Source organism: Dama dama, chromosome 2, assembly GCF_033118175.1.
Source record: "Dama dama isolate Ldn47 chromosome 2, ASM3311817v1, whole genome shotgun sequence".
Lineage (NCBI taxonomy): Eukaryota > Metazoa > Chordata > Mammalia > Artiodactyla > Cervidae > Dama > Dama dama.
This window is the reverse complement of record NC_083682.1, coordinates 4,603,285-4,625,368: the sequence shown is the minus strand read 5'-3', so window position 1 is coordinate 4,625,368 and position 22,084 is coordinate 4,603,285. Positions and strand designations below refer to the sequence as shown.

General features: G+C 62.2%; 1 protein-coding gene across 5 annotated transcripts in view; it reads left to right on the top strand.

Moving 5' to 3' along the window:
• The window catches only part of TPCN2 (two pore segment channel 2), a 29,787-nt gene extending 9,177 nt beyond the window's left edge, over nt 1–20,610 (top strand). For 2 of the 5 annotated variants that reach the window (XM_061161800.1, XM_061161792.1), the window contains 20 exons: nt 1,337–1,443; nt 2,915–2,987; nt 4,258–4,357; nt 5,238–5,303; nt 5,618–5,682; nt 6,225–6,325; nt 6,886–6,967; nt 7,133–7,219; nt 11,603–11,722; nt 11,809–11,868; nt 12,591–12,719; nt 13,480–13,529; nt 14,721–14,820; nt 16,424–16,495; nt 17,624–17,697; nt 18,189–18,270; nt 18,357–18,439; nt 18,763–18,844; nt 19,180–19,274; nt 19,822–20,610. In XM_061161800.1, the coding sequence (XP_061017783.1) occupies nt 1,337–1,443; nt 2,915–2,987; nt 4,258–4,357; nt 5,238–5,303; nt 5,618–5,682; nt 6,225–6,325; nt 6,886–6,967; nt 7,133–7,219; nt 11,603–11,722; nt 11,809–11,868; nt 12,591–12,719; nt 13,480–13,529; nt 14,721–14,820; nt 16,424–16,495; nt 17,624–17,697; nt 18,189–18,270; nt 18,357–18,439; nt 18,763–18,844; nt 19,180–19,274; nt 19,822–19,900 (1,707 nt within the window). In that variant the 3' untranslated portion in view covers nt 19,901–20,610. Of the gene's footprint in view, nt 1–1,336; nt 1,444–2,914; nt 2,988–4,257; nt 4,358–5,237; nt 5,304–5,617; nt 5,683–6,224; nt 6,326–6,885; nt 6,968–7,132; nt 7,220–11,602; nt 11,723–11,808; nt 11,869–12,590; nt 12,720–13,479; nt 13,530–14,720; nt 14,821–16,423; nt 16,496–17,623; nt 17,698–18,188; nt 18,271–18,356; nt 18,484–18,762; nt 18,899–19,179; nt 19,275–19,821 lie in introns of those variants that run through there. The other 3 variants (XR_009696075.1, XR_009696076.1, XR_009696077.1) reach the window with 3 other exon arrangements.
• The last annotated feature ends 1,474 nt before the right edge of the window (nt 20,611–22,084 follow it).

Below are 22,084 nucleotides of genomic sequence, written 5' to 3'. Positions count from 1 at the left end.
GGTATTGAAGCGCACGTGGTGTGTGTGTGCACGTGGGGACGGGGTAAGAGCTCTGGGGGGGCTCTGAGGGGCCAGGGTTCTGAGCACAGGGAGGCGGGCCCTCGGGTGTGACAGGAGGGGGAGAGGAAGGGGTGGGTGTTGGGGTGTGTGTGTGTGCGTTTGTGTGAGCGTGGAGGTATAGTGTGTGTGTGGGCATGGGGGTGCAGGTGTGTGTGTGTATGTGTGTGAGTGTGGAGGTATAGTGTGTGTGTGGGCATGGGGGTGCAGGTGTGTGTGTGTGCATTTGTGTGAGCGTGGAGGTATAGGGGGTGTGTGTGTGAGCATGGGGGTGCAGGTGTGTGCATGTATGTGTGTGAGTGTGGAGGTATAGGGGGTGTGTGTGTGAGCATGGGGGTGCAGGTGTGTGCATGTATGTGTGTGAGTGTGGAGGTATAGTGTGTGTGTGGGCATGGGGGTGCAGGTGTGTGTGTGTATGTGTGTGAGTGTGGAGGTATAGGGGGTGTGTGTGTGAGCATGGGGGTGCAGGTGTGTGCATGTATGTGTGTGAGTGTGGAGGTATAGTGTGTGTGTGGGCATGGGGGTGCAGGTGTGTGTGTGTATGTGTGTGAGTGTGGAGGTATAGGGGGTGTGTGTGTGAGCATGGGGGTGCAGGTGTGTGCATGTATGTGTGTGAGTGTGGAGGTATAGTGTGTGTGTGGGCATGGGGGTGCAGGTGTGTGTGTGTATGTGTGTGAGTGTGGAGGTATAGGGGGTGTGTGTGTGAGCATGGGGGTGCAGGTGTGTGCATGTATGTGTGTGAGTGTGGAGGTATAGCGTGTGTGTGTGTGAGCATGGGGGTGCAGGTGTGTGTGTGCGCATTTGTGTGAGCGTGGAGGTATAGGGGGTGTGTCTGTGAGCATGGAGGTGCAGGTGTGTGCGTGTATGTGTGTGAGCGTGGTGGTGTGGGGTTCCTGCTCAGCTTCTGCCTGTCTGGTCTATGTGGGAGGCTGTGACCCAGAGCGTATGAGGGGCTGGGGGCCACAGATTGAGGAGGCCTGGGACAGCCCTCGGAGGGCACGACAGCGACTTCCCAGACAAGTCTGGGGCGCCTGCCCTCTGCGAGAGCAGGGGTAGGGGGGCTGGCGAGACAGGCTGGTCACCCCCTGGCCCTGGTGCTGGCGCGTCTGGGGGCCTGGGGGCCCTGGGTTCCGACCTGGGCTTGGAGGGATGTGGAGGTCAAGGTTGGGCGAGCAGGCGGCCTGGGGACAACCGGGGCCGGGGCCGTCCTCACGGAGCGTCGGGTCTCTGGGCCCTCCTGGGGGCCGTGCTCAGGGTCTCGGGTGCGGGTCTCTTGCAGCCCCTGCGTGTGCGCCGTCTGCTGCGCCCCTTCTTCCTGATGCAGAATTCCTCCATGATGAAGAAGACGCTCAAGTGCATCCGGCGCTCACTGCCGGAGATGGCCAGGTGGGCGCTGGGGTCAGGTGGGCCCTGGGTCAGGTGGGCGCTGGGGTCAGGTGGGCGCTGGGTCAGGTGGGTGCTGGGTCAGGTGGGTGCTGGGATCAGGTGGGCCCTGGGGTCAGGTGGGTGCTGGGCCATGTGGGCGCTGGGATCAGGTGGGTGCTGGGTCATGTGGGCACTGGGTCATGTGGGCGTTGGGGTCAGGTGGGCGCTGGGTCATGTGGGCACTGGGTCATGTGAGCGCTGGGGTCAGGTGGGCCCTGGGGTCAGATGGGTGCTGGGCCATGTGGGCGCTGGGATCAGGTGGGCGCTGGGTCAGGTGGGCGCTGGGTCAGGTGGGTGCTGGGTTAGGTGGGTGCTGGGTCAGGTGGGTGCTGGGATCAGGTGGGCCCTGGGGTCAGGTGGGTGCTGGGCCATGTGGGCGCTGGGATCAGGTGGGTGCTGGGTCATGTGGGCACTGGGTCATGTGGGCGTTGGGGTCAGGTGGGCGCTGGGTCATGTGGGCACTGGGTCATGTGAGCGCTGGGATCAGGTGGGCCCTGGGGTCAGATGGGTGCTGGGCCATGTGGGCGCTGGGATCAGGTGGGCGCTGGGTCAGGTGGGCGCTGGGGTCAGGTGGGCGCTGGGTCAGGTGGGTGCTGGGTCAGGTGGGTGCTGGGATCAGGTGGGCGCTGGGGGTCAGGTGGGCCCTGGGCTAGGTGGGCGCTGGGCCATGTGGGCGCTGGGATCAGGTGGGCACTGGGTCAGGTGGGCGCTGGGGGTCAGGTGGGCGCTGGGCCATGTGGGCCCTGGGTCAGGTGGGCGCTGGGTCATGTGGGCGCTGGAATCAGGTGGGGACTGGGGTCAGGTGGGCCCTGGGGTCAGGTGGGCGCTGGGGTCAGGTGGGCGCTGGGTCATGTGGGCGCTGGGGTCAGGTGGGCGCTGGGATCAGGTGGGCGCTGGATCATGTGGGCGCTGGGGTCAGGTGGGCCCTGGGTCAGGTGGGCGCTGGGTCAAGTGGGCTGGCAGGGCGGGGCGGGGATTTCTGCTCCCTGTTGGGGGCTGGGGCTCACTTCCTCTGGCCGGGGAAGGGGGTGCTTGTGGGCTGGTAGGCATTTGGGGGTCTCTGTCTCCCACCTAAGGCAACCCTCTTAACGGCCCCATCCTGCATATGCTTCCTGCCTTGGCTGCGACTGCTCACTTCCCTTCATCCCTGGCCTCCCACCCTCTCCCCGCACCCCCACCCCCATGACTCACGTGGCTGACCCCTCACCGCTGGCCCAGGTTGATGCAGTGGCCTTTCTCCTCTGCCAGTCCCGGGGGTCCTTGGAGCTGTCTCTCCTGGGACAGGCTCGCTCGGGTTGCACGTCTCCTGCCAGAGGGCACGGAGCGGCTGAGGAGGTGGCGGGTAGCGGCAGGGAGCTCCCTGCTGGGCCGGGTCAGCAGAGCCGGGACCCCATCTGCTCGCGCTGAGTGCCGATCTCCTCACCTTCCCCAGCGTCGGGCTGCTGCTGGCCGTCCACCTGTGTCTCTTCACCGTGTTTGGAATGCTGCTCTTCACCGGTGAGAAGGTACGGCGCTCTCCGCTCTGCTCCGCCAGGCAGCACCCCGCCCGATCACCCACAGGCCGCCCTCCATCAGCCCTCTGGCTAGTTCTCGGTCGGCAGAGACAGGTCCCGTTAGGCTGCCTGCCCGCCTGGTCCCAGGAAGTCCTCCCGCTGCGTCCTGCTGGGCATCTCTGCCCCCGGCCTCCAGGCTCCGGCTGCTCCCTCCACGCCCTACTCTCCCCAGCCGTTCACGGACCCTCCTTCTCTGCACCCCTCATAGATGGAGGCCTCTCAGACTGGCCATCAGGGCGGCCCCTCTCAGCCCCTGCCTGTTTCTCCAGACGGGACTCCTTCCTGCCTGGACCCCTCCGCTCCCAACCCCTCACTGCTTCCTGGCCCCCAGCAGCTTCTTGCTGGGTGGGGGTGTTGTCTGTGTCACTGTGTGTGTGTGCTGTGTGTGTGTTTCTGTCTGTGTGTGTGCACGCATGGGGGTGTCTCTGTGTGTGTGTGTGTGACTGTGTGCATATGCATGAGGGTGTCTGTGTGTGTGTGTGTGTGTGTGAGACTGTGTGCTATGTGTTTCTGTCTCTGTGTGTGCATGTATGAGGGTGTCTGTGTGTCTGTGTGTGTGTGTGTAAGTCTGGGTGGTGGGGGCAGCTAGGCTGGGAGGTGGGACCAGTAATGGTATCTCAGGACCCACGTGTCTGTCCAGTGTCCCTGCTGTTTATGGAGCGCAGGATGGGTGGGATGGGCGGGGGCGCACCCCCAGGAATGGGGGGAGGAGTGGGCCTCTGACCTGGGAACACGAGGGTCCCGAGGTGTCCGTGGAGGGCTGACCCTCAGGTGGCAGCTAGGAGAGTGGCCTTGCGAGGCTCCTGAGTGATGAGGTGGTTTTCTGTGCCTGGGCGGGCGCCTCCCACCCACACTGTGTCCAGGGCACACGCACGGCTGATGGAGTCTGGCTGGGAGCGGGCTGGCCGGCCCCCGCCGGGCCCTCTCGGCCCAGGCTATGATGCTGCCCCCAGGCTGGTGAGAGCTGTTCACTGTGGCTCCAAGCAGGCCCGCACCCGTGGCCGGTGTCCGTGTGGGGCGTCCCTGGACACTGGCTCTCGGGCCCGAAGGTCCTGAGTGCGGTCTGCCCGGCCTGGAGCTCGGAGCCCCCTGGGTGAGATGGAGAGATGGGCCCTGAGGCTGTGCAGCCGTGGTGGGATGTCCGGGCTTGTTGGGTCTGGGGCCTGGGCTCTGCAGCCTGAGGCCCGCTGGCTCCTCAGTGCTGCTGTGTCTGCTTCTGCAGGACGCCGGGCAGGACCGGGAGCGGCTGACCTACTTCTTCAACCTGCCTGAGGCGCTGACCACCCTCCTGGTGCTGCTGACCACCGCCAACAATCCCGACGGTGCGGGGGCCGGGGGCAGGGTGGGCTGGGGGGTGGGCGGGGGCACAGGGCTAGAGCTGAGCCTGACACTGGGCGTGGGGGCCCCCAGAGCTTCTTTGTCGAGAGCTGGTGATTAAAGGTGGAGCCCCCGTCCCCTCTTCCCTCCTTCTTTTTTCTCGTGTCCCTTCTCTCCCCTGCTTCCACCCTCTTCTTGCCCTTTCTTAGTTTTCTTTCTCTGTTCCTTCTCCTCTTCCCCTCGTTTTCTGAGTCCTGAGAAGCTAGAGGTACGCTCTTCTTTGTGGTGATGGACCGACCTGGGCTCAGTGGGCGCCTGGCGGCCTCCTCCTCTTTAAGGCCCATCCCCTCTGTGTGTGAGGCCCCGGGGTCTCTGGCGGCTGCAACGTTGACTGTGTCAGGGTTGCTGATGGGGCCTCTGTCTGCTCGGGCCGGGCGTGTGGCCTGGAGGTGGGGGGGTTGCGGTTCTTGGGCTCAGCTGTGGCCTGGACAGCCTGGCTGGGGCCTTTCGTCTTGGGCTGGGGGTGGTCACCAACTATAGAGGCCCTCCCAAGAGGTCAGCCACTGGCTTCCATACCTGGCGAGAGCTGTGCCCGGGACCCTGAGCACTGCCCCTACGTGTCCTGTGCGTCCTCCGCCACTGAGGGAGGGCTGGGCTTTGTCTGCAGGGAGTGCTCACACGGAGCATCCTCCGAAGGTAGCGAGTTCCCTGTCCCCACGGGTGTGCAAGCAGAGGTGTGAGGGGGCAGAATTTGGGCAAGAAGTCCTTCCAGATCCACCGATACAGGGCCCTCCTTTCTGTTGAAAAGACAGTGATATAAGGCGATGAAGGGGATCAGCTGGACGTTGGGATTGTAAGTGTTTTATTTTCTCTGATTTCTTTCAGTGATGATTCCTGTGTATTCCAGGAACCGAGCCTACGCCATCTTCTTCATAGCCTACACCCTGATCGGTGAGTCTGGGCAGGTCTGCAGGGGTCACTGGGGCAAGCTTCTGGGTGTGTTCCCCAACCCTGTGGCCTCCCCTCTGTGTGACCACCGGTGACCTGTCCTCAGTGCCTGCTGGGCAGGCCAGGTGGTGCCCCCATCCGTACACGAGGGCCTCAGTTCCCTGCCTTGCTCACGCAGCCGGCTTGCTGCTGACGGGCTGGGCCCGTTTCGACCCTCGGGGCCCCGGATGCTGCTGCTCCTCCAGACCCTGCCCCCTGCCCTCATGGTCCTCGCTGACCGTTTGGTCCCTGCTGACCATGGCCTTTCCTCTCCCAAGGGAGCTTGTTTCTGATGAACCTGATGACCGCCATTATCTACAACCAGTTCCGGGGCTACCTGATGGTGAGCTGAGCTGCCCCCCTGCCCGGCTGTGCCTGGAGCTGCCCCGGAGGCCTGTCAGGGAGCTGGCCGGCGGGGTGGCCCTGGGGCTGTGTGGGTGTGTATGTGGGTGGGAGGGCGGGGTCTGTGGTGGCCTCAGCACTGCCCCGCCTCCCTTCTGTGGGTGAGGGGGACTGGGCCCATCTTCCCTCTCTGCCCCCCAGGGGGTGCTGGCCCCACAGCCATCCCTGGCCCCTTCCCTGCCCCACCTCCTCTGGGGGAAACTGCAAGAAGACTGAAGCTCCCGGGGCGGTGACCACACCCCCCACCCCCACATAGGTGGGCCAGGGACCCCAAGTCCACCGAGAAGGGATGCGTACCTTAGTGACTTTCACAGTGGCGGCTGCCGGCAGGGCCTGGCCGTTGTCGTCTGTGACTGCCCCCCGCTGCCCACAGGGCGAGGGACTGCTCCCTGGGCTGCGAGTGAGCCGGGGCTGTCTGGGGCGAGGGGCAGGGTGGCCAGGCATAGCGCTGGGCCAAGCCCCTCAGCCCCGTCCCCTTTTCAGATGTCTCTCCAGACCTCACTCTTGCGGAGACGGCTGGGGACCCGGGCTGCCTACAAGGTCCTCTCGTCCATGACAGCAGAGGGAGAAGCCCACTCCGAGCGGTGAGAACGGGGGCTCCCGCCCCTCCCCCGAGGCTGCTCTGGGAGGGGTGTTCATGGCGGGTGTTTCCCGAGCTCCCTGCTGGCAGTGGGTCGCAAGGCTCCTTTGGAGTCAAGCGTCCCTGGGCGGGTTCCACGGTCCTGGTGTCCGAGTTAACTCATGTCCTCGTGACCCACTGGAGATCCTGGTTTGGCGGGGGCCACGCACTCCAGCCTGTCCCCAGGCGCCCTTCGCACACCCGAGCTGTGACTTGGGGTCCAGCATGAGAAAGGCGTGGGACACGTCCACTCTGCCCCCCACTCTGTGACCGCTTGGAGGCAGTGTCACAGAGCAGCTCCGGTTCCCACCGGTCACTGGCTCCAGGCCTGTGGGTCACATGCTCTAGCATCCTCAGCTACTCCCCTCTAAGGCAGGATCATGGGGTCTTGGGATTTTGGAGACAGGAAGACCATCAAGCGCTCCTTCCTGGGGAACCTGTCACTGCTTGGGTTGCTCGGGCCAGCAGTCAGGGCGCCTTAGGGTGCTGAGTTGGCTGGACTCACTGAGGGCATCTTCCCCACAGACTTGGGGTGAAGCCCGAGGATTTCCTGCAAGTGCTCCAGAAGGTCCAGCTGGACAGTGACCACAGACAGGCCATCACGGAGGTACTGGTCCCCCCTCCCCCCACCCTGCCTGTGCCTCTGGGCTCCCCAGGTGACGTGGGCGTCGTTTCAGATCAGCCCGGCTGGCCTGGTCCTGATGGGCCTGGGGGCGGCCCTCTCCCTGCCCTCGGCCTGGCACCCGGCACACCTCTGCCTTCCTGTTTGCAGAAGCTGCGTTCCCGCACTGGTGGCCTGCTGTCAACAGACGAGTTTCAGAAACTCTTCGACGAGTTTGATAAGAGGGTGATTAAAGAGGTAACTGTGGCCGGGCCAGGGGCACCTGTGGTTAGCGGGGAAGTCCTTGGTGTCTCTTGGCATTGATCACCTGGTTCACTTTTAGTGACCGGCGCTGGGACTCACCTTCCCAGGGATTCTGGCCCCTAGGGTGTTCGTGGGAGCAGAGCTGGTGTGGCTCTTGGAAACTGGGGAGATTTTGTGACCTCATGAAATTCCCAGACCACAGGGACTGTAGTCCTGACCCAGAGGAACTTCCCAGTTTTCTCCATTCTTCATGATAGACTTTTCTCCTCTTCTCACATGTCCTAACCCAGGAGGTTCCTGAGTTTGTCCAAAACCTTTGTCTGTTGGCCTTGACACTGATTTTTAAAGTTAGCCGGTGGGCTTCAGCATCCAGCTTAACACTGTGTCCACAGGACCCTGGCCCGCCTGCATTTTATGTGGCACGTGTCTGGGAGGCAGCGGGGGAGGAGGTGCAGGGAGACAGCCGAGCTATTCCCAGGCAGACTGTGGGGCAGCGGAGGGGGCTGCCTCTCCAGCCACCTGGCCTTGACAGGGCTGAGCTGGGCTTGAGTGGGGATTGAAGAGGTGGAGTCCGTCGTCTCCTGTCGATCGGATCCCTCGCAGCTCAGTGTCGCTGCTGAGTCAGTCAGCTCAGCTGCTGTAACAAGTATCACAGCCTGTGCGTATGTGTGCGAAGTCTGGAGGTGCTTAAATACCAGGGCTTACTGTCTCTAGTTCTGGAGGCTGGAATCTGAGATCCAGGCGTGGGCAGGGCTGGTTCCTCTCCTCGGTGTGTGGACGGCCGTATTCTCCCTGTGTCTTCATGTGGTTTTCCCTCTGTTGTGTGGCTGTCTCCTGATCTCCCCTTCTTATAAGGGAAGCAGTTCCTGTGGGATTAGGACCCACCCCAGGGACCTCATTTTAACTTACTTGCCTCTTGAAAGACCCAGTTTCCAAATACAGTCACATCTGAGGTCCTGGGGATTAGGGTCTCAAAATAGAAATTTGCGGGGATGCACCTTAGCCCACAGGTGTCTTCTCCAGGTCTGTGGTCAACCTCCATGGCCTCAGGCCCCAGTCAGAGGCGGTTTTCCCTGAGAACATGAGGCCTTTCCAGGTCCCCCGGAGGCAAGTCCTGTTTGGCCTGGAGCTGTGGGTGCTGTATCCTGGGCCCCTGGGTTGTCAGCAGCATCCTCATTGCAGGACCCATGGGGTACGGGAGATGGTTATAGGGACAGACAGGTGGACACTTGGTATGTTAACATACATTACACCATCTGTGTCCAGGTGCCTCGAAGGAAATAGTAAGTATGTGCCATCAGGTGCAGGTTTTATAGAAACTGTGATGATGGTTTTCAAAGGATAGTAAACCCGAAACACCTTTCTAGATGATGGTCTTGGGGCAGGAAGTTTGCCAGGCCCAGGAGGCAGCTCTTGGCAGTTGTTGTTTTGATTTGCTGTGATCCAGCCCTTTTCTGGGTGCAGCCTGACCTGGGTGAGAAAATGTTGGGAAGGTGGGCTCCTTTCTCAGGGTTCACTGGGCCAGCCAGACCCTCCCTGGGCACTTGCCAGCTGGCCTGTAGGATGCTGCTGGGTCCAGGTCGTCCAGGACCAACTCTCCCTTTGTCTTGAGTCAGGATCTGATATCAAAAGGAGGTGCTGTGGTTGTGTTGGTGGCTGATGACGGGTAGCACATGCAGGCCACGCCCCTCCTCTGACCACACCTTCCTCTGGCCACGCCCCTCCACGGACCACACCCTCTGCTGGCCACGCCCCTCCTTTGGCCACGCCCCTCCACGGACCACACCCTCCTATGCCCACGCCCCTCTGGCCACACCTTTCCTACTGTGGTTCATGAGATGCTCTCTCTTTCCGTATGCTCTAGATCTAAAGTCCAGAACTGTGATTTGAGGTGGGAGTTTGGGTTCTAGAAGCTTGGGGAGCTGTGATGTCCTTGTCTTGGTTTTATGATATCCTCCTTCCCCCCTCAGTGCTGACTGCAAGCCGGAAGGCAGGTGCTTCAAGGATTGTTAGCATATGAAGGCTTGTCCCAGGTCCCCTGACAGGCTGTGGTTTTAGAATCACCGCTGAAGAGAGGTGTTCTCTAGGTGGCTGATAGCAGGAAATCATGAGCCTTCATGAGAGACCTCCTATGTATGGTCACCTTCTGTCCATCAACCAGGCCTTGGTCCAGTGCGGGTCAGTTCGTGCTTACTGGCTGCAGAGAAGGTACCATGCCAGCTTCTGAAAGCCTGTTTCTCTTTTACTTTTTTTGGCTGCGTCACACAGCATGTGGGATCTTAGTTCCCTGACCGGGGATTGAACCTGTGACCCCTGCAGTGGAAACCCGGAGTCCTAACAACTGGACCATAAGGGAAGTCCCTGTTTTTCTTTTAGTAAGATGCTTTCGAGGTTAAAAACATAGTGGGCATTCATTATAGATAGTAGAGAAAAATAGAAAAACCCACCCAACTGTCCATCTTCCAGGAAATCATTTCACAGAAATCATTTCAAGGCTTGTTATTTCTTAATAATGATGTGATATACGAATTCATTCCTCTTGTAATAATTTAACCTAACGGATAATGCTGACGTCTCTTTTGGCCAATATATCAGTCTGGGTTCAGGCAGGAGACAGAAATCACGTAAAAGTTTAACATCGAAAAGTATTAACTGTGATAAGAGAGTCACTGTAACATATGGGGAAGCTCTGTGGTCCCCGAGGGTGGAGGAAGATGCCTGGGGAAGAACAGACCTGGGAGGGGACCCCTTCCCCAAGGCCAGGGTCCAGACGCCTTTGGAGAAGTTGTGGTCCAGACCCCAGGGGGACAGAGATGTTTGCTGGTTTACCTGGGCTGGAGCTGGTCTGTGGTCACTAGGCAAGCAGGATACCACCATCTAGGGTGTAGCCGGCGCTGGCCATGAGCAGAGCATGTGGAGTGCAGAGGAAATTGGACACTGGGGCCGGCTGGTGGCCTCTGGGCACCAGTACCCACGTGGAGGATGTTCTTATGGGGTTAAGCTGTGGCTTCAGGTCACCAGGGAACCTTGCGTCTGAGTGTGGGGCTGGGTCAGAGCTCCACAGGTGTCCTTCCCCCACTTGAGGTATGGTTATTGTGACAGAGGAACCAAGTGTTCAGTTTGATCAGATTTAAATTTGAATCAAGTGGCCACGGGCAGTGAGTGGCCCCCACGTGGGATGGCCTGTCTCGCGCTGCAATGACTGCTCTGTGCCTCTGTCCTGGTGCACAGGCGGGGGCCTCTCTGGGAGGAGTGGGCTGGTGTGGGTCCCTGGAGGGAGCAGGTTGGTGTGGGTCCGTGGGGGGGGAGCGGGCTGGTGTGGGTCCGTGGGGGGGGAGCGGGCTGGTGTGGGTCCCTGGGGGGGAGCGGGCTGGTGTGGGTCCCTGGGGGGAGCGGGCTGGTGTGGGTCCCTGGGGGGAGCGGGCTGGTGTGGGTCCCTGGGGGGAGCGGGCTGGTGTGGGTCCCTGGGGGGGAGCGGGCTGGTGTGGGTCCCTGGGGGGGAGCGGGCTGGTGTGGGTCCCTGGGGGGGAGCGGGCTGGTGTGGGTCCCTGGGGGGGAGCGGGCTGGTGTGGGTCCCTCGGGGGAGCGGGCTGGTGTGGGTCCCTCGGGGGAGCGGGCTGGTGTGGGTCCCTGGGGGGAGCGGGCTGGTGTGGGTCCCTGGGGGGAGCGGGCTGGTGTGGGTCCCTGGGGGGGAGCGGGCTGGTGTGGGTCCCTGGGGGGGAGCGGGCTGGTGTGGGTCCCTGGGGGGGAGCGGGCTGGTGTGGGTCCCTGGGGGGAAGCGGGCTGGTGTGGGTCCCTGGGGGGAGCGGGCTGGTGTGGGTCCCTGGGGGGAGCGGGCTGGTGTGGGTCCCTGGGGGGAGCGGGCTGGTGTGGGTCCCTGGGGGGCAGCAGGGTGGCATGGATTTCTGCCGGGGGGAGCAGGTTGACATGGGAGTGCAGGGTCTCACGGGCATCTTCACGGCGTGTTTGTTGCCCAGCTGCCCTCCTCTGATCAGGCTCCACTGCCGTCTGGTGACGGTGTGTGAGTTACCACCGTTCTGTGCCAAGTTTTCATAGTTATTAGCAAGTAATTTATATGTATATTTTCACATGACACTTGGCATACATTTAAGATGACTGCGTGCTTGTCTGTCTCGGGCTGCTTGCAGCATCAGTGCCCTTCTGGGTTGTTTCCACGTCTCTCGGTGTTAGACAACTGTGATGATCATCTTCGTGCATAAAACTGACACCATGTTTGAGAAGTTTTCCTGAGGCTGGAGAGTCTGGGTTGGGAGGCGAGGCGGGAGGACTGAGTCCCAGGAGAAAGGGGTTGGGCGTCTTGGTCCCCCGTGGCCGAGGCCGGCTCCATCGTGTTTCTGAGTGTGCGTGTCCCGCCAGCACCCGCCGCGGCCTGAGTACCAGTCTCCGTTTCTGCGGAACACCCAGTTCATCTTCGGCCACCACTACTTTGACTACCTGGGCAACCTCATGGCCCTCGGAAACCTCGTGACCATCTGCGTGAGTGCGGGTTTGCCCTGGCGTCACTGCCCACTGGCTCTCTCACCAGCCCCCGGGCCGAGCTGCTGACCACTCTGGCTCCGCAGGTGTTCCTGGTGTTGGACGCGCACGTGCTGCCCAAGGACCGCGACGACTTCGTGCTGGGGGTGAGCTCTGCAGCCGCGGGGCTGTCATCCAGGGTGATGGGGCGTGAGGGGGCAGAGGGCACAGCCTCCCCACCTCGGGCCTGGGTCCCTGGGAGGCAGGGCCATCCTGGTGCTTCACAGCGGAGTCTGTGGAGTAGGGAGATGTAGGGCCTGGGGGTCGAAGGCCTGTCTGATGGCCGGGGCAGCCGGGATTGGGGGGTACAGGGGTGCCAGTTGTGGTTGAAGCTGTGCCTGGGGTACAGGTCCCCCGAGGAGAGGATGTGGACCAAGAAGGGGGTGCTGAAATGCCCACGTCTGGGGGTAGGGGGCTCGGGAAGAGCTGCCCAGAGGGGTGTGAGGAGCAGCAGAGAAGTGGGAGGGGAGGGTGACGTGGCCCCAGCGTGGGAGAGGGTGTCTGTGCGCCATGGGTTTCACCATGTGCAGCAGGGCGGGACCCACGGGGCCCAGTGGACAGAGGCGCATGGATCTCGTTGGCCCCACTGTGGGCAGGGGATGTTGGGGAGCCAGGCGGGACCCACGGGGCCCTGTGGACAGAGGCGCATGGATCGCGTTGGCCCCACTGTGGGCAGGGGATGTTGGGGAGCCGGGCGGGACCCACGGGGCCCTGTGGACAGAGGTACATGGATCTCGTTGGTCCCGTTGTGGGCAGGGGACGTTGGGGAGCCGGGCGGCACCCACGGGTGGCACGGGGACTGAACGCTGGGCATGCTCCTCCCTTTCAGATTCTCAACTGCATCTTCATCCTGTACTACTTGCTGGAGATGGTGCTCAAGGTGTTTTCTCTGGGCCCGCGGGGCTACCTGTCCTACCCCAGCAACGTGTTCGACGGGCTCCTCACCATCGTCCTGCTGGTAAAGTCTGAGACGGCTGAGGCACAGCCTCGGGCGGGCGGTGTGCACTCCACCTGTGCATAGGGTCTCTCCGCTGCCCCTGGACCCCAGGGGGCCTGGGGCCTGGGGCTCCCGCCTCCGGTGACAAAGGGGCTGGCTCCCCCAGGCTCAGCTGCCTGGCGGGGGGCTACAGGAGGCTGGTTTCCGCTGCCTCTGTGGGTTGTTGGGGCTGGGGCAGGGTGAGGGCAGACTGCCTCTCCTGACACCCCAGGGACGCCTGCAAGGAACCTGCAGACCCAGCCAGCCAGCCCAGCCCCACCAAGGACAGTGGGGCCTTGGCGTGCGTGAGGGACGGGCAGGGTCTCAGGCACTGGGGGTCTTGGGAAGTGTTTCCCCAGATCCTGGGGGAGTGAGGGGTCACTCCTGGTGTGCACGTCACAATAGTGATATTAGTGTGATATGTACTCGAGTTTGACGGATCAGAGCCGTGGGCCGCCAGCAGCAGCAGGGAGGCAGCTGAGAGGAGGGCCTTCCGGTCCATCCTCGACCACAGTTTCTCCCGAGCCCGGAACTCCGAGGCCCTGTCCCAGCCCTGCCCTCCGCACGTGCAGCCCCACTCCCGAGGCCAGGGCATCCTTCTCAGCAGCGGGACGTCCCCACGTGGCACCAGCTGAGGGGGCAGGACCAGCTGTGGTTTCTCCCCAGATCCCCTTGGGGCCCGCGTGTTAAGAGCCACCAGTGGGCCTGCCGTAGCGAGCCTTCTTCTCTTTTGTGATTAAAGGTTTTGGAGATCTCCACTCTGGCTGTGTACGGCTTCCCACACCGGGGCTGGTATGTGTCACGGAGAACCCGGGAAGGCCTGGCTAGCGCCCTGGGGAAGGGTGTGTGTCCAGCCTCCAGCCGCTGGTGCGGGCTGCTCTAGGGCTGAAGGCCAGACTCTCAGGCGAGTGGCCATAGCTCCTGCCCCGCCGAGGCCTGTGGGGTCAGGCGCCTTCTCTGCTCTTGGGGACTCTGCCTTAAAGGCCTTGTGGCCGCCTTCAGGACGATCGTGTTCCCAGAGCTGGGGTGGGAGGCTCTGGGGGTGCCCCTGCGATGGGATCTGAGGCCCAGGTGTGCCAGGGGCTGGAAGCAGGGAGGCCCCTGCCATCACTTCCCAGCCTGGGCGCCAGTTCACCTCCGCATAGACGTCAGGGTGGCTCAGGGCTCACTGAACTCACGCTGCCCCCAGTTCTGGCTACGTGGAGGTATGGACATTTGGCCAGGGGTCCCAGGGCGCCTTGCGGCGTGGCATGTGGCAGCCTTGGGGGTCTTGCTGCCCAAAGCACAGCAGCCCTGGTGAACTCACGTGCTGACCTCGCGCCCTCAGGGGGCCCTGGCCTCGGTCCGTCGGCTGGGCTGCCTTCGTCTTCGTGGAGCGGTTTGGGAGTTGTCTGACGAGGATGGGCTGGATGAGTCCTGCCCCCTGGGGTCTCAGGAGGGGTCTGTGTTGAGGAGGACAGAGGCGGGGGCAGTGGAGCCTCGGGGCCCGCCTGGCAGCTGTGGGGCCCGCTCTCCGTGTTTTTCACGCGTGTTGAAAACCCACAGGGCGCTTCTGGTGGTAGGTGGTGAGGGGTGCGTCCTGGGTGAGAATGGGTTACATTTAAATAGAAACGAGAGCACAGTAAGCCCTATGAGGGACACGTGGGGGACAGGGTCACAGCCAGGGGCAAGGACGTCTCTGCCAGCTCTGCTGGGACTGGAGCTGGGTGTCTGAAGCCCCAGGGTTCTCCTGTGGGAGATGGGGTCATGTAGCCCTGCACCACACGGGGGGCTGTGCCCTGGGAGGTGTTGCTATGAGCGCCTGGGTTGCGGGCATGGGTGGCTCAGGCTCTGCCCTCCCGTCTCCACGGAGCTCTTCCGGTCGGCGGCGCCTGTGGGGCGACTTCCGGGCACCCCTGGTGGCTCTCTCTGCGTCTCTGTCTCTGGACCACGCGTCTCTTGGCGTCTCCTCGCCGGCCAACCCGTGTCTGCGTGTCTCTGCAGGAAGCCGGCGATGCTGGGCCTGCTGTCGCTGTGGGACATGACGCGGCTGGTGAACGTGCTCATCGTCTTCCGCTTCCTGCGCATCATCCCCAGCATGAAGGTACCGCCCGCGCCTGCCGGGCCTCCCGCCGGGGGCGGGCGCGCCTGGGGGCAGGGACCGGCTGAGCACCGTCCCACCAATACCTGGGGTCCCTCTGTGTGCGCCCCAGCCTTGCGTCTTGGCTGGGCGATGCTGGAGGCGGTTGGGAGCATAAGGGCATCCAGCCCAGATGGCAAGGGGCTATGGGTGGGACCCGGGGGAGGTCTCGTGCTCCTTGGGGTCCCTGGCCTTTGTGGGGAGCCAGTGTGCCCCCAGGCATCCTGAGTTTCTGAATGGCCTTGGCACGGGCTGCCGGCGGCTACTGGTGCCCCCTCCGAGGACCCCCAGTGCAGGAGTGGAGTGGCCTGTGACCACCGTCTCTGAGCCCTGGTTTCTCATAATGTTCCCACCAGGAGTAGCCCCAATTTTGGGTTGGGGGGGGGTGGTCTGGGTGTGCAAGCCCAGCCCCTGCCCTGCACGGGGTGGGGGTGTCTCTCCCGTCTGCTTTCCTGAGCACTTCTCAGGAGAAGAGAACCCGAGGACACCTACGTGCCCCCTGAGTGTCCAGGTCCTTCCCCTGTGTGTGTCCTGCCGAGTTGTGCACCTCACCTGGCCGGGGGGGACCCATCGTCACCTAGCACTGTTTCTCATCTGAATGGGGTCCTGGGTGCAGAGGACTGTGGCCCTGAGCCCTCCATACGTACACACACCTGTGTGACCCTACACAAGCAGTGCACACCGGCACGTGATCACACACACCCAGAGCACACACAAAATCATACACGTGTATGTATAATCATACCCCCGTATAATCACACACATCGTCTCACATACACACACATACGCATGCACACACCAACAGATGCATTTGCATGTAACTGCACAATTATACACACATGTATGTAGCCACACACATACACATAATCATACAGTTGGGCACAATACAAGCACAAGTGTATATATACACGTGTGTGTGCTCATACATGATCATCTGTTCACATGCATGTACACATGTGCATATAATCACATGTGCCCACACGTATAGCAGAGTTCCCGCCTGCTAGCGTCCAGTGCTATTTCTCCTGACTTACCAAGTGGGGAAACTGGCTGCTTGGAAAGCTGGTCTCTGGGGCTTAGATTCACATGTACCATGGTCCCCGGCTGGGTCTCTGCGGCCCCATACCTCAAACCCCGTCACCCAGGGCTGACTGGCCGTCTCCAGGTTGGCCTTTCTCCAGAGCCTCCAGACCTGCTTTTGTGGGCTGGTGGGCGGTGTGGGCCGAGGCCCTGCACATCATGGCTTCACCAGCAGTCTTGGAGGTGTCTGCACATGTCGGTGTGTGTGTGTGGGGGTGGGCGGGTGTGTGTAGTTGTGAGAGAGTGAGGGTCGGTGTGGGTGTAGGTACAGGTGAGGCGGGTGTGCATGTGTGTACAGGGGAGGTGTGTGTGGGTGCATGTGCAGGTGTGTGTACAGGGGAGGTGGATGTGCATGTGTGCAGGTGATGTGTGTGTGCAGGTGTGTGTACAGGTAATGTGTGGGTGTGTGTGTGTGCAGGTGATGTGTGGGTGTGTGTGCAGATGCGTGTACAGGTGAGGTGGGTCACCCGCTCTCTTGCCGTCTCAGCTGATGTCCCTGGTGGCCAGCACCATCCTGGACCTGATCAAGAACATGCGGGCCTTCGGCGGGATCCTGGTGGTGAGTCTGGCCGTCTGCGATGGCCTCTCGGGGGAGTGAGGCTGGGCCACTGGGCGGGCAGCCGGAGCTCTGCGTGAAGTGGCGGCCTTCAGAAGGAGGGTCTCTGCGTTCGGGTGGCAGTGGGTGACTGAGGCCCCGGAAACCAAGGGCGGGGCGGGACACTGGAGAGAGGAGCTGGGGTAGTCTGGCGGGAGGCACGGCCCGACCACACTGCCTTCCTGGGCCAGAGAGCCTCTTGGTCACTTCCGAATCCCTTGTGTGTCCTGGGCTCTGGGCCACACTGAGAAGATGAAAAACGTTAGAGGTACCAGGGGCCCCCGAGGGCCCCAGAGGCCCCAGAGTGGTCAGCCATCCTTGCTTGAGGATTTGGGGAACTCATAGCCACTTTTGCTGAGTCTCGATGTCCCCTACCCTGGGCTAGGCCGCCTGCCCCCGCCACATGGCCCTGCCGGAGCTGGGCCTTGAGCATGGGTCCCGGGTGCTGCTCCAGGCACGAGGCCTCGCAGGAAAGAGAGAGGGTGATGAAGCCCTGCTGTTGTGGACGCCACGGGGCTCCATGGGGCCCGGGGCTGTCATGGGATGCTCAGGGGACCTGCTTCATGCACTGCCCACAGGCCCCAATCTGCCTCGTGGAGGAAGCAGGCCCGGAGAGGGGCTGGGTTAGTCTGGGGGTGCGCCTCGTCCTCTGCCCCCCGGGCACATTAGCAATGGGTCAGGGGTGGCCGGCAGCCCCTTCTCTGACTGTGGCACACAGCTGCCCAGGGGTGCGCCTCGGGTGCCTGCTGATGAATGTGGGGAGGGCGGTGGGCTTCTCCCAGACGGATGTGGCCGCTCCCAGCCCTCTTCCCGGGACCTTCTGCAGCCCCTGCTGCCCAGCTTTCCATGGGGCCCACCTCCTGCCACACCTGCCCTGGAGGAGGGCTCACAGCCCCAGTTCTCCCCCCGGGCCCCCGTGTATCCCCAGGGCTTCCCCCTGGGACACATTGGTGGCCAGGAGGGGTGCCTGGGAGCAGAGTCCCCGTGTCCCCTGGGAGGAACCCCTGCTGGCACGCGGCCCCTAGCAGGCCCTGCCTGGCTGTGTGGGGTCCCCACAGGCATGCGATGCCGACGGCCCGCCTGCCTCCCCAGGTCATCTACTACGTCTTCGCCATCATTGGCATCAGCCTGTTCCGGGGTGTCGTCGTGGCTCCTAGAAACAGCAGGTGAGCTGGGTTCTGGGGGTGTAGGGGGAGTGCCTCCGGGGATGCTGGAGCTGGGGTAAGGCCTCAGAGGTGGTGTGGGGTCAGCTCCCCAGGAGGGACCTCCTGGGTCCTCTTTCTTCCTTGGTCTCCCTGCCTCTTCCCCCCCCACCCCTGCTCTAGCAGCCCTCTCTACAATCTGCACTGAGGGTGATCCCTGACCCCGTGCCCCTTTATGGACCTGCAGCCCAGGCTGCTTGCTGCAAAAGGGGTGTCCAGGGCTCGGCCTAAACTGTGTGGCCCTCCCCTGGCCGGCCTCTGCCCATGTGTCCATAGCACTGGCCTCGCTACCCTTGGAACCTCTTCAGTTGGAGGGAATGTCCTCTTTGCCCCCCTTTCTCAAGGGCCCGCTGGGTCCATGCGGAGCAGGGGCTGAGGCGGGGCTGGGCACCCGACGTGTGTCCCACCATAGCCCCCACACTGACCGGGTTGTGCTTTCCCACCCCTCCCGGCAGCCTGGCCTCTGACAACGGTTCCGCGCCCTGCGGGAGCTTCGAACAGCTAGAGTACTGGCCCAACAACTTTGACGACTTTGCAGTGAGTCCCGCGCCCCCTGCCCCTCGTACCCCACCCGCCGCCCCTGTTCCCCGCGGCCTCCTGGAAGCCCCGTCTGCCCCCCGCAGGCTGCCCTGGTCACTCTGTGGGACGTGATGATTGTGAACAACTGGCAGGTGTTCCTGGATGCCTTCCGGCGCTATGCGGGCCCGTGAGTGACCCGGCCTGGCCGCCCTGACCGCGGCTCTGCGCGGGGTGCGCGTCTGGGTCTTACCTCCTGGGGTCGCAGGGCGTGTGGGGCAGCAGGTGGCTTCTGGGGGGCCTGTGACCTGGGGTGAAGGGGCTCAGCCCGGCGCGCTCAGACGGCCCCAGTGCTGGGATGGGTCCGAGCCCCAGCCCCGCGCTGCCCGGCCGACTGCCCCTAAAGGCCGGGCTGGGCCAGCCTGGGGCTCGGGCGGAAGCAGCAATGTGGAGCAGGGAGAGCGGGTCCAGAAGAGGGCTGCGCTGGGCTCACGGGTGCCCCCGGCCCCACAGGTGGTCAGAGGTCTACTTTGTGCTGTGGTGGCTGGTGTCGTCCGTCATCTGGGTCAACCTGTTTCTGGCTCTGATTTTGGAGGTAGCGGACACCCCGGCCCAGGCTCTTCTCAGTTGGCGTTTCTAACTTGCTGAGGTGGGGTCCACCTGGAACTTGGTCGAAGAGCCTGTGCTAGGCTCCCATGGCCCTGGGGTGCGGCTCTGCCCTCCTCGGGGCAGCTCGTCCGAAGGCTCCTGACCTTTGACCTGTGGGCTGGGGCTGGAGGAGGGCCTTCAGGGAACGGCTTCTGTAGGGGATGGGGGTCTTGTCGGGCCTCGGTCCGTGTCCAGGGGGAGCTTCTCAGCCAGGTCGGCACGGGAGGGGTCCATGCAGGGCCTGGGCCTACCCGCCACCCGTCCCTCCCTCCCTCCTGCCAGAACTTCCTTCACAAGTGGGACCGCCGCAGCCACCTGCAGCCCCTCACGGAGGAGCTGGAGGACACCTCTGAGATGACCGAGGAGCTCCCTTTCAGGTGCGCGGGGGTGGGCGGGAGGCGGGGCCGAGAGAGGGGCGGGGCGGGAGGCGGGGCGAGGGGAGGGCGGGGCCTAGAGGGGGCGGGCCTAGAGGGAGGGCGGGGCGAGAGGGAGGGCGGGGCGAGAGGGAGGGCGGGGCGAGAGGGAGGGCGGCAGTGGGCAGGCGCTCCTCTTGGGACCTTCCGGGCTGCCTCTGCTCCTGCCGCGAGGCTAAGTTCCTCTCACCAGGAGCTTACGCAGGGAATAAGGGAAACCTCGGCCCCTCCTCCCCGTGGTAACCTGGAACTTGGTCCTCCGCTGGCTCAGAGAGGCGGCCGCACCGCCCTCCCCGAACGTCTGTGTGTGTCGCAACTGCACAGAGTGGGCTTCTCCCGGCCTCTGAGGGCTCCCCGTAAACATCCCAGAGGTGGACCCAAGCCCCCTGCGGGTGGTTCCGCGTGGCTCCTGGTCCTGATAAGCCCTGACGAGGCTTCCCCGTCAGCCCTGCGCACCTGCTCCCCTGCAGGCGCCCAGGGCGCCCCATCCATCGCCTCCCCCGTTCCGCAGGGCCGTCCTGGAGGAGCCCACGGAGGAGGAGCTGCTGGAGAAGCTGAGCCGCCACCCGCACCTGCAGCTGTGCAGGTGACGTCCGGACGCTTTCCGGCTGCGGCGGCCGGCGGCCAGGCGGCCTCGGGAGGCTCTCGGGCCGGGAGGAGAAGGCCGCGGCCCAGAGGAGGGGCCTTCCCCTTGGGCAGACCCGCTGTGCGGACCGAGGCTGGACAGGCGCAGGCCCTGCTTCGCAGCCGAGCAGGACCACTCCGCAAGCCCCTCGGGCGCTGTTCGCGCCACTTCCCTTTATGAGCTGCTTCCGACGGACTTCCTTTTCTAAATACAGCGGGGACCACTGATACATGTGAAAGGAGCCGCAGCGGCCTTTGCCTCCGGCCCTGCCTTTTCCGTGGTGCCTTCGCTGCTGGTGGCCTTCAGGGACCAGGGGCCCCCGCAAGGCCCACACTGGCCGACTGGCAGCTTTCCGGGGCATTAAGCTTGGGATCCTGGTTTTACACAAGAATCTGGACTGTTGTTTTATTATTTTATGGCTCGTGTGAGTGTGATCGAGTGTGTTTCTTTCTGGGTGAAAATGCCAGTCATCCTTGTCAGTAGGCCTCAGGAAGCGTGACGTTGTTGCCTACTGGAACCAGACTGCTTCTGTGGCGTGGGGCTGCCAGGGCTCAGCCAGTCGGAAACCAGTGCTGTGGCTGGACCAGTCCTCACGGTTCTTACTGTGTTTGCAAGAAGCCTTTCAGTAAAGGCCATCAGGAAACTTTGAAAAAAATAAAGATTTATTACCTACAAGACCTGGAAATTGCCTAGTGCACCTGGGCCCATACAGTGAGATCACAGGTAGAGAGAGACTGTGGGCCTGGGTTCTGCTTTTATTGGAATTGAGGGTTTCAGGGGACTCACTCTTGGTTGGTGGATTTAAAACATAAGAGCAGGAATTTAAAGTGAAGGAAGAAAAAAAGTGGCCCAAATGGTCAGTTACCAAAATCACAGATGTCTAAAACAAATCTCAGAGCAGAAAGGTGGGCAGTGTGTTTGAGATACTCTGTTTGAAGTGGATGCCTCTGCAATCAAAGCTTAAGAGAACTATTGCCCGGGCTTTTGCTACCCCAGGTATGGTTGTATAGGTTGTACACTGCGCAAGAGTACCCAGCTACAAAGGTGTGTCCTGGCATTGGCTGTCTACCCCGTAAGAGGGACCCTCCCTCTGATTTGCATAAAGACACACCAAAGTCAGAGATGGCCCTATTTTGTGTGTGCTCACGGTGTGTGACGGGACTGTGGGGAGGAGGAGGGGAAAGTGAGCAGTGTGCGCCGGCCACGTTGCCGCTTGGCCCATCGTAGATCCGGATTGATAAATGGGATGCTCATTTCAAGGGCCACCTCCAGTGGTTGGTTGGTGGTAGCTCCCAGAAGGTCTGTTGAGAAGGATTGGAATCTTCCTGGGAAGGAGTGCTGGGATCTATTAGTGATGTCTGCCATGAGCCCCAGAGAGGACACCAGGGCATGGATGCTGACTCCACTGCAGGAAGGGATCCCAGTCTTCCCCAGCTTGTCTGGGAAATGGGATGAGAGAAAAGTTCAGCTAAAAAAAAGGAACCTCTAAAATGTCTGCAAACCCCAGTGCTTGAGGTATTCTAACTCCTGGTAGTGTTTTGCGTATTCAACTGCATTGTGGTTCCTGACCCCAGAGTTTATCTGAAGTTTTGGGTATTCATCTGATGCTCCTCAGGTTTGGGGGACCTTTGGGGGTAGTGAGGTCTCTCCCAGGCTTGCTCCTCGTGCAGTCTGCCTTCCTGGAAGGCTGGTTTTGGGGTGGGGAGACCTTTGCGCAGCAGTGGTTTAGAAGTCATACCCAGCTTGGTCAGCTGCCCTGTTTGCTGGCTGTATTTCCACCCCACCTCAAGGTCTGAGCGCCATCTAGTGGTGGGTTCAGGTTCAGTCGACGGTCAGCTTGACACTGTGATCCCTGGCTTAACCAGGTGGCGCAGCGGTAAAGAATCCACCTGCCAATGCTGGGTTTGATCCCTGGGTTGGGAAGATCCCCTGGAGGAGGGAATGGCAACCCACTCCAGTATCTTGCCTGGAGAATCCCATGGACAGAGGCGCCTGGCAAGCTAAAGTCAGGCTAGAGTCAGACATGACTGAACTCACTTAACATGCACACACACGTGATCCCCAGGGGATAGCTCATTGTTTTCCCCAGACCTCTGGAGACCTGCTTCCTCTTTGACCCTCTCATGGTACAAGGCTGGGAGCCCGGCCT